The 10,532-nt window shown below is 46.2% G+C and overlaps 2 protein-coding genes across 2 annotated transcripts; both read right to left on the bottom strand.

Moving 5' to 3' along the window:
- Window positions 1-210: 210 nt before the first annotated feature.
- Window positions 211-5,829, bottom strand: LOC127318117 (cysteine-rich receptor-like protein kinase 6). The gene is made up of 8 exons (XM_071823548.1): window positions 4,878-5,829; window positions 4,461-4,586; window positions 4,225-4,364; window positions 3,930-4,140; window positions 3,590-3,827; window positions 3,351-3,495; window positions 3,006-3,232; window positions 211-443 (listed from the first exon to the last, which is right to left on the bottom strand). The coding sequence occupies exons 1-7, from the start codon at window positions 5,713-5,715 to the stop codon at window positions 3,011-3,013; spliced, it is 1,920 nt and encodes a 639-aa protein (XP_071679649.1). The 5' UTR covers window positions 5,716-5,829; the 3' UTR covers window positions 211-443; window positions 3,006-3,010.
- LOC139833291 (uncharacterized) lies at window positions 1,109-2,292 on the bottom strand. The gene is made up of 4 exons (XM_071823526.1): window positions 2,137-2,292; window positions 1,841-2,056; window positions 1,652-1,772; window positions 1,109-1,281 (listed from the first exon to the last, which is right to left on the bottom strand). Exons 2-4 carry the CDS (start codon window positions 2,048-2,050, stop codon window positions 1,220-1,222), a joined length of 393 nt encoding a protein of 130 aa, XP_071679627.1. The 5' UTR covers window positions 2,051-2,056; window positions 2,137-2,292; the 3' UTR covers window positions 1,109-1,219.
- Window positions 5,830-10,532: the final 4,703 nt, after the last annotated feature.

A 10,532-nucleotide genomic window follows, 5' to 3' on the forward strand; every position in this document is an offset into this window, starting at 1 on the left:
CCGGTGAGGAATTGGGACGATTCATCTTTTTCTTCTATTTCTCTGCAGGTGAACCTTTTTTTCCTAGATAGAAGGAAAAATAGGGATGTTTTCACGCTTCACTGAAGCAAACGCGGGATTTAGAGGAAATTGGTCACGTGTCAATAGGGAACCTGGAGGTCAGGAAATCAAATCCCCTGGGCAATGCTCAACAGTTATGGATGGATGAAGTAAGAAAATAGTCAATATTACAAAATTATCAAAATGTTTAGAAAATAGGCGAAAATGAATTGGGCTAGCTCTTCAGGCGCCCCCAATAACAGTCATCTATTGGAATTGATGGAGACCTATTAGAGGCGGCGATGGAGATGATTTTAGGGTCGACGCATCATCAATTGGCAGCTGAATGAGTACAGAGTATATGGAGCCAGTTCTACAGTGACTAAATAGGCTTGTCTCACACCATACACTACGGCACAACAGTGCTTTGCCGTGCAGCCGAAACGCACGGCAAAGGCCAAAATCTGCTCGGCAACGCCTTTGCCGTGCGGGCTTGCACGGCAAAGACTGCACGGCAACGAGCCGCCCGGCAAAGAGGACTTTGCCGTGCGCCGCGGGCAAGTGGCACGGCAAAGGCCTTTGCCGTGCAACCATGCTTTGCCGTGCGCTATCCCTACTTTGCCGTGCAGATTTCTTTGCCGTGCGTCTGAAATGGTTGCCGTGCGGCGTTCTTTGCCGTGCGCTCCGCCTCCAACCCGCACGGCACAGGGTCGGCTTTGCCGTGTGCTTCGCCAACACCCCGCACGGCAAAGAAACAGACCAGCACACAGGGCGCAGCGCAGTGCACAGCTGGAGGCTCTTTGCCGTGTGTGTGTGCACGGCAAAGAAGGCCTTTGCCGTGTGCCGTGTGTGTGTGCACGGCAAAGAAGGCCTTTGCCGTGTGCTTTTTTCTTTGCCGTGTGCATATGCACGGCAAAGATGCTGCCAAAATTCCAGAATTTCCCTGCTTCCCCATTAATCCCTGCATATGCAATTCACAAATAGCAATAATCATCCAGATACACATATAGCACAATATATAGAGTATTTGCATCATCAACAACAAAGTTCATACAAGAGTAGTCCATACAATAGTTCCAAATCACATAATTAGTTCATACAACAAGTAGTCCAACATCAACAACAAAGTCTCCAACATAGAATGCGGCAAGTCGCACAACAAGTTCATACACAAGCAACATCAACCTTCGCCACTTCCTTGTCCTTCTCCACTTCCTTGTCCTTCTCCACCTCCTTGTCCTCCTACAAGTTCATAGATGCATAAGTGGCATGGAATGGCTAAAATTGACATGTAAGAACTAGGATTGACATGGAAGAAGTAGAATTGACATGGAATGGCTAAAATTGACATGGAAGAACTAGAATTGACATGGAATGGCTAAAATTGACATGGAAGAACTAGAATTGACATGGAATGGCTAAAATTGAACATAATCGCTAGAATTTGGATGAAATGGCTAAAATTCAACATAATGGCTAAGGATGACATGGAATGGCTAAAATTAACATGGAATAGGTAAAATTGAACATACTGGCTAAAATTGACATGGTTGAATGGCTAAAATTCACAAGTGACATGGTATGGAAGAATTAGAAGTGTAGGAGAACTCACCTAGAAACTGCTGCAGGCTCCGGATGATGCCCGTATTGTTGACGGTCAAGCCAGGTGTCAGCGGGCTCTGACTTGGCGCTTGCTGGAGGAGCGCCATCACAGCCGGATCGGGCGTGGGGATCTGCAATATCCAAAGTTCGGTTAGACAACAAACAAGATTGAGACGGAGATATTAAGTTAACCACTTACAAAATGTGGGAACATAGGAGGACACGACGTGCTAGGACCACTACTCCCCGGTGGTGAAGTCAGCACGGTCTGGTTCATGAACATCTGCTGGAACATCTGCTGCTGTTGTTGCATCTGCTGCAACATCTGCTGCTGCATCTGCATGTTCTCCCTAAGCTGCTGCTGCATCTGCATCTGCTCCTCTTGGTGCCTCCGTTCCCTTTCTTCCATCTCCGCCTACGTTGTGTTGCCGCGATGTCAGTAACATTGCAATGGAAAACATGTAATGAAGCGTAGAGGATCGACGAAGAACTTACCCGTAACTTCTCGATAGCTAGGTCCGAAGCCCGTGGGCGGGTCTCTACCCGAGGCTGCTCGCTCGTACGCCCACGACGGATCTGGCGTAGAGATGGAATGGTACTTGGGTCGACTAACCCGTCAGCAATCCATAGGCGGCCACCCTTCTTGCCTTGTCCCGCAATTTGGACCTAGGATCGGGGGGGGGGGGAACGACCGCCGGAGCACCGGAATGCAACCAAAACTTGCATGTGGACCTAGGATATGTGTGGAAGTGTGGTGGAAGGTGTAAAGCTGCAAGAAATTGCACCAAATATGTGGGGGCGATAACACTTAGCAGACACCGAACCCCCGTTAATTTGCTCCGAAACCCTGATATGTTGGGGGGAGGGGTCGATGAAGATGTAGATTACTTGTTTTATCGGTATACAGATTGTATTAAGTAACACTAACAAACAGTCTACAAAAAGTAAAAACTAATTTTACTACAAATATAAGTACTAATATAAATATGAATACTACAAAAGAAGGAAAATAAATGAAACTGCCCTCTGTGCCGTGCAAAAACGCACGGCAAAGGGTTGCCACGCACGGCAAAGGCATCGTTGCCGTGCCCGCGGCTTTGCCGTGCGCCTTCGTGGCCTCTTTGCCGTGGGGGGTTACTTTGCCGTGCGCCGTCTGGCTGCTTTACCGTGCGGGTATGCTTTGCCGAGTGCCGAGCTGTATCTTTGCCGTGCGCCTTTTGTTTGCCGTGCGTCGTTCCCCTGCTGCACGGCAAAGCTGTCATTGCCGTGCGCGCGGCGCACGGCAAAGAGCTGCCACACGGCAAAGGGTCGAAGAGGCACACGGCAAAGAGGCGCGCACGGCAGTGAGACTTTTTCCTGTAGTGATACCCTAGTTAGCATAGAACGCCGGTTTTGATGGGGCAGAGAGAGATACGGTGTCGCTTCCCAGCATCACCACCACCGACGACATTAGAGGCCGGTCAGCAGGGTTTTCTTGAACGCACAGAAGTCCTACATGGATGCATCTTAGAACGCCACTCTTTGAGACGCTGGTGTTCAAGCACCGGTCCATCATGTCCAGCACTGTTCCAGCCGTCCAACGCTCCCATACCTGCGACATTTTGCAGTAGCCATGAGCGAAGCTGCACCCTGGCGTGCCCTCCTCCTCTAATGGGTTAATAATAGACTTAATAGTGACAGGATATCAATATATCATGCCTCACACATACCGCAGTCAAAAGATCTTGAGCTTCCCAGGATTTATGGTTGTTCTTCCTTCCTGTAACGATCTCCAAGACCAAGACGCCGAAGCTGAATGAGTCTGATTTCACAGAGTAGTTCCCACGTATCACATACTCCGGTGCCATGTACCCGCTGAAATAGAACATGATAAGGTCCTAGTTAGACTTAATAGAACCGATTGACTAGTTAAACTTGATTTGATTTGTGTGTGTTTCATGGTACTTACTTTGTGCCGACGACACGGTTTGTTATACCCTGGGTCTGGTCTTGCTCGAAGATTCTTGCGATTCCGAAGTCTGAAATCTTTGGGTTCATATCCATGTCAAGCAAAATGTTGGCAGCTTTGAGATCACGGTGGACAACTTTGAGCTCAGTGTTTTCATGGAGATATTCAAGACCTTGAGCGATTCCGTTAATGATCTGGTACCTCTTTACCCAATCCAGTTGTGTACTTTTCTCAGCTTCTGTTGTTTTGTTAAAAGAGAAACGAAAAATACTTACTATAGATCAATGTTGACGTGTAGAGAAAATGGAGATAACTGTGTTTAGCATGATTCCGTTATTACCGAAAAGGATGTTGTCAAGGCTCCCGTTAGAAACGAACTCGTAGACGAGCAGCCTCTCTTGTTGCTCCAAACAAACGCCAAGAAGTGTGACAAGGTTCTTGTGCTCAAGCTTTGCAACAGAAGCGAGTTCATTCTTAAGCTCCTCTACTCCTTGTCTCGAGCTCTTTGAGAGCCTTTTGACTGCTATTTCCTTGCCGTCTGGCAGAGTACCCTGACAAGTCCAACCAGATGAAAGCTCGGTTACGAAAATATCAAAGTGATAGGCAATTTGCTCCCAGATATGCTTGTTTAGTACCTTGTACACCGCACCAAATCCACCTTCACCAAGCTTGTTGCACTCTGCGAAATTCTCCGTCGCGGCCCGCAAAGTTGAAATGCCAATCAACATCGAGTCTATACCTTCAGTGACCTCTGCCGCACTTAAATAACTTGGATCTGTTTAAGAGTCGATTGATGTATTAACGACAAACAGATTAAGTTATGCCGAATAGGTCTTGTGAAATGTTCCATGATGTAAATTAGTGAACTCACTTGGCTGGTCTGCTTTAGCTTGTGGTTGCCGCCTCCTCCAGAAAAAGAAGCAAGCGACAAGGTTTATAGCAGCTATGGTAGGCAGCAGAACTATAAGAATCATGCCAGGAACGCTGTATTTTCTCCCTGTCAGTCCAACAAATGGAGTATGTGTTTGAAATAAGATTATGGCTGCTTAAATTTTTGCGGTTCCTCCGTGTGAAAGCGAAACTTCCATACCAAAAATCGCGAAGAGGAGCTAGGTGACTTACTCTATAGACGCCTAAAAGAAGAACCAATGAGGTTCATGTTTATGGGGCTTATTAAGTCGACAAATTGAGCCGAGTTCAAGAAGATATTCGCAAAAAATGAAGAGTTCAAGAAGATATGCAATTATATTTACAGTTATTTAACTCAGCTCGTCTACCAGAAACTCACCTCCTGTGGTTGTCGCCGCCGACGGTCTGACAACGGTGGGGACTGGCGCTGGCGCTGGTGCTCCAGTGCTCGGTAATGGTGCTGACCCTGGCAGCCGCACCAACGCAGGGCCATCAAAGAAGGAGTAGGTCTGGTAGCGGAAGCTGCATGTGACCCGAAGAGCTTTGCCCCCTGTACCGTCCGCGAACATCGGCAAGTATAACTTGGTGAGCTGGGCGAGGCAGTCCCGGCACCGCGCCGGCGTCAGGTCAGGCGTGCACTGCGCCCAGCTGTAGAGCTTGGGGAACTCCAGGTCGAAGTCGGCCTCCCCGGACGCGAACCGCCTCGCCGATTTGTACGCGGCGTAGTCGGCGGTGGCGTTCAGAAGCTTGGCCACCAAACTGTTGAATTGGCCGGTGTTGGAGGTGACATTCGTGTACTCCCAGTACCAGAACGTATTGTCCGGCACGTAGTCCTTGGAGGCGTTGGAGTAGTGGAGCATGCAGGAGCTGTAGTACATGGTGGCTTCCCTGGTGTCGTCGCAGACGTTGGGCAGGTCGCGGAAGGCCTGGGTGAGGCAGCTGAAGCAGGACGACGAGTTGGAGTCGCCGTGGCAGAGCGCTCGAGCCCAGACTTTGTCCGGGGCGGCGCCGGCCTCGGTAGTGGCGAAGAGGAACGGGGACGTCGAGGCGTTCTTCGGGAGGAAAGAAGCGATGAGGTTGATGTTGGCAAGGTAGTTGCTTCCTGGGGCCAAGGAGCTGTCGCTGCAAGCTTGCCATGGGTACCCCTCGGCGCAGGGGCCGAGCACGGCGGCGGCAACGGCGACGATGGCCACGTATAGGACGAGGTGGTGTTCCATCTTTGGGGCACGAGCAAGAGCAAGGTTGGAAGTGGTGTTTTGTGCGTTTAGATGGTTAAACTGGCTGATGACCCTTGTTGACCATGTCAATTGGCCGAGTAGGCCGTCCGTTTTTCAGTTGTGCAACTAGGTTTGCTACTTTTCTGCCATTTATTCATGGACAGTACTGGGCGTCCAGGGTATCTGATTTCTGAGCCCTCTCGTGACACGTGTCCATTTTCTGCCAGGCTTTTTTTTTTGTTTGCTTTAGTCTAGTAAAGGAGTGTTCACCCACGAAATAATAGAAAGATGCTGAGCTCGCCGGACAGATCCTAGAGACTCCTCGGAGAGCGTCGTAGCAAATAATTGTGCTATTGTAGCAAAAATGGATACGACGGAAACATCAATATGGAACTCGCCGGAGAACTCACCGAAGACCTTGCGAGAAACCCAGTAGCAAACATATTTTGCAATTGAAGCAAAACAGTAAAAATGTTGTAGCAAAAATTATTCACATGTTGCAAATCCACAGAATGGTCACCTCGTTGAGACATCGACGGAGACCTCGCCTACAGCCGACAGCAGCTGTGTCCAAAGGAAGCAACACCTAGAACCACTGGTAGCTACGTCGGACGACTAAGCTAACAAAGCCGGCGCCAACCTGTAGCAACACTGAACGCCTTAGGTAGCAAAACCGTCTGCCACCGGGAGCAACACCCGAGGAATAAGGTAGCAAAACCACCCTCCGTCGGTAGCAACATCGTGTGCCAAAGGTAGCAGCACCCTATAGCACCAACAGCCCCCTCCTTGGCAGCACCTCTGCCCACAAATGGCCGACGAGAAGATTGAGCATAACGACTGGCCGGCGGTGGAGGTTGAGGGGAGAGTACGGCGGTGCGGGCGTATTCACGAAGATGGATGTCATCGGCCGGGCGAGCTCACAGAGGTTGGGGCGAAGAGGATAGGTTCCCGTAGGGCGCGGCGGAGGAAGGCGAGGTTGAGGCGCCGTGGAGGCCTACGAGGTTGGGTGCACCGCGGCGGGGATCCATGGCACACTGGCAGGCGGCCGAGATGTGGAGCATCTGTGGAGAGCTCCGCTGTGGACGCGGTATGTCTCGTAGAACCTCCATTGACCACTGGCGTCAGCGGGTGCTCGGGATCCACTGTGCCGAGCACAATAAAGTCGTTTCTCTCCTTAATGGTAGGGACATATGCCACCAAATATTTGGCGCATGCGGCATTGCTTGGCAAAAGAGCACACTAGTACAAAAAATTGCCTTCACATAGTTAAAAGGCACGATTTACCCAACCGTCAATACGCTTAGGGTGGACGATGCACATATAGAAGCAAACACGGTTATTTTAGCAATGTGCACATGGTCTCTTTTTACCCTGTTTTGTTTCTATTTTTTTAAGACATAGGGTCATTACAAACAATTTGTTATACTTAGCAGTCAGTGGATTGTAAAAGCACATACAATGAATGTTTAACCAGGTGTATGTTTTAACTCAGGTGGCACACATTTGTTTCAAACCACTATATGCTCTTTGCATGCATCACTGATGTTTTATCTATGCAACAACATGCAATAAACCAGATGTAACCATCAACCCATAACTCAACATTGCATCCAAATATATTTAAAAACTTATTTTCATTTGATTTTACATTTCATACACAACACGTATACATGTATCTCAACATAGATTTAATTTCTAGCTATACAAATGAGAGAGCTGCAGATTTAGTTTTTTTTGTTACATCATCCTCTCCATGATAAGGTTCTGTTGGTAATCATGTTCCCCACTGCATCTGGTAATAGCCCTTGTTGAACCTTTGTTGAGATTCTCATCATCTGTGTGAAATTTTAGAAACACTCCATATGGCACACTTAAAAAAACGAATGATTTATACATTTACCCAAAACGTCACAACAACGATGGTTGGAGGCATATCCCGTGGATTCGAATCTAGCTCACACGATTTACACAGAAAAAAGGAAGTGAAGAATCGGTGACACGCTTTAAAAAAATTATCAATTTTGGTGTCTAAGCATAGATACTTATTGGCATCCTTATGGTTGTTGCATGTTAGAATATCAACCAATAAAAGCTAAAACTAAATAAATGCAAGTTCAAATGACTTGTATTCTTAATCGGAAGTGATTTCGCAAGGACCTCGCGGATGTCAAATTCTTATGCAATGTCACCAAAATGACATCCCTATTATAAGGTGATAACTAGAGTTAACTATGTGAAATAAATGGAGAAACTTGAAATGTATAGATAAAGCCATCATCAAGCTATACACAAGAAGATATAGATCTAACAATACAAAAAAAAAATCAAGCTATGTACAATAACATATATACACAACATCTATCATCATAACAATCAAATCATGTCATTCAACATAACATATAGATCAAGATAGATTATGTATCAAATAAGAACACACCCTTCCCTAACAATATTCTAATGAATCTGGGCTTCCTAATTAGTGTGTAAATTAATATAAAAATAGAACACACTGATCCTAATACAATATTATAATAGATCCAGCCTTGGTAATTGATTTTCAAAATAGATCCATACTATATTTAAGCTAAAATATATGGTAACAACGTACAATTTTGGCTAAGAGTAGCGTCACTACTAGGAAAACAACTACCGATGGCGCACCATTTTTCGCTATCACCGGAGCACCAGCGTATGCATGTGGGAACATGCCGGTGGTAACGGCAAAAAGCCAGATCTAGATATAGACCAGGTATGTAGGTCTGGTCATTGGGTTGTAAGTTTGGTCGTTGGGAACCATGGCCGGGTTGGCATCACATAGGAGTTGGTCGCCGAAGCATGGAGGAGGTAGTCACCGGAGCATGGAGGTAATGGTCGTTGGAGCATGGAGGAGGTGTTCGCCGGTGCAGGAGCATGGAGGACGTGGTTGGTTGATGTCTGAGTTCTTGTGATCTATAATAGTTATTGCAGAACTTGTAGCAGTAAATATTATTTATATAAGTTTGTCCCTTGGAAGCTGTAATATCCCAGGTTTAGAGGCTACAAAATGAGAGAACACCAAAGTGTGCATTGCATTCATGCATAGAAAATTCAGGAAAATTTCGCGCTTTCAAATAAAACTTGTCGCAGTAACTGAAGTTTCACTTGACTTGCTGGAATTGAAGTAGATCATCAAGTCAAGCGCTATAAACCTCAATGTGACCTTTCCTAAAATCTTGTTTTGGGTAGATATAATTTGATCCATAGGTTGGATCAAATGGAACTAGAACTATTACACAACATTTTAAATGAGGATCAAATACCAAATCCTTTAAAGGATCATAACATGGTAATCCTTACAACAACACATTCTTTAAGAATAAAACTCTAACTTATTAACACTTAAAAGTTAGCAACTACCTTTGTGTGTAATTTAATTCACTTCTAAACTTATTACCAAATAAGGTAAACCACATGGTCTAAAGTGCATAAAAGCCACACATTCTTATTTAAATCATAGCTTATTAAATATATGGGATATCATAAAACTAAATCCGTTTACACTACGAATTATAGTTCAAACTATTTGAATAAAATTAACTATGAGTATTTTGAAACTCATATGATCATGCCTTGGTGAAATCAAACACCAACTATCCAAAATTGAGAAATAACCCTAAACCTTGATCTTTTGACCAATATTATAATATAAATCCAATCATATATGATATGGTGCATTATTCACAAGTATAAAAGCATTCACAAGACATCTAGTTACAAATGCCACCTGGCTATCCAAAAACAAATCATATGAGAGGATAATATACATGCCAAATAGGATGAAAATATCTACATGACTTGCATTCCAAGCTATGCCACCTGGGAGTCCCATCTTTCACCCAGTCAACTTCTTGGTGAAAGTTCAGAGATGGTAAACCTAGAGGAGGGTGAATAGGTTTCTAAAAAATTTAATTCTTTCTTTGCAATATTAGGATTTGCAGAATATAAAGGTGAGCCTAATGCACACTAGGTGAGGCAACCTATATGATGATACAAGTAACTCAAGCACGAAGCCTCTCACAGGCAATTATATCACAAGTAAGGAGTTCGGTTAGAATAACCGATAGCACGCGGAGACGAGGATTTATTCCCATGTTCCCTTCCTTTGCAAGAAGGTATGTCACGTTTGGAGGGGTGGAGGTCCCACGAAGGATTCCCCAATGCCACGAAGGCTCACCCTATTCTCCAGAGCCTATCCCACGAAGGAATATCTCACTCACTTGTGGTAGACTTTGAGGTAGCCTCCAAACCTTCACAATCTTGTCAGGGGCAAATCCACAGCCCGGATGCTTCCGGACCAATCTTGCCCACCTAGGGTTTCTAAGGAACCCTAGATGGCAAGTATCTTGATGAATACAAGGGGAAACAAGATTTTGCTTGGTGGAACTATAGATCAAGACCTCCTCTAGCTTTTCCCCGGAGGGATTTGAGTTTGGGTGGAGGAGGAGGGAGATCCAAAGGATTTGGATATCAACAATGAAATATGAGAGAGAGAGAAATGTCTTGAGCTTTTGCACTGGTCTCCTTACCCCTTCAAGGAAGAAGAAGGGGCTTATATAGTCGTCCTGGAAAAGTAGCCGTTTTTCACTTCAGAGTCGAGCCACCCGGTGGTACCGTGCCACATACCGTACAGCCCGGCAAGCAGCACCCGGTGGACCGGGCTGACTGCCGGAATCTCCTGTGCTCTAGTTCCTCTTCGCAGTCCGGTAGCAGCACCCGGTACACCGGGCTGGCTGCCAACCTTGCCGGCAGCAGCACCCGGTGGACCGGGCTGTGTGCCG

Source organism: Lolium perenne, chromosome 7 (assembly GCF_019359855.2).
Source record: "Lolium perenne isolate Kyuss_39 chromosome 7, Kyuss_2.0, whole genome shotgun sequence".
In the NCBI taxonomy this organism is placed as follows: domain Eukaryota; kingdom Viridiplantae; phylum Streptophyta; class Magnoliopsida; order Poales; family Poaceae; genus Lolium; species Lolium perenne.

Bases quoted from the DNA above. Each gene is read 5' to 3' on its own strand.
- LOC139833291 (XM_071823526.1), bottom strand. From the start codon at position 2,050: ATGGAAGAAAGGGAACGGAGGCACCAAGAGGAGCAGATGCAGATGCAG. The intron at 1,773-1,840 runs GTAAGTGGTTAA...TGGATATTGCAG, and splicing joins CTCCTATGTTCCCACATTTT to ATCCCCACGCCCGATCCGGC. The intron at 1,282-1,651 runs GTGAGTTCTCCT...ATGAACTTGTAG, and splicing joins GAGCCTGCAGCAGTTTCTAG to GAGGACAAGGAGGTGGAGAA.
- LOC127318117 (XM_071823548.1), bottom strand. From the start codon at position 5,715: ATGGAACACCACCTCGTCCTATACGTGGCCATCGTCGCCGTTGCCGCC. The intron at 4,587-4,877 runs GTGAGTTTCTGG...TTGGACTGACAG, and splicing joins GGCGGCGACAACCACAGGAG to GGAGAAAATACAGCGTTCCT. The intron at 3,233-3,350 runs GTATGTGTGAGG...AAAATGTCGCAG, and splicing joins CTCAAGATCTTTTGACTGCG to GTATGGGAGCGTTGGACGGC.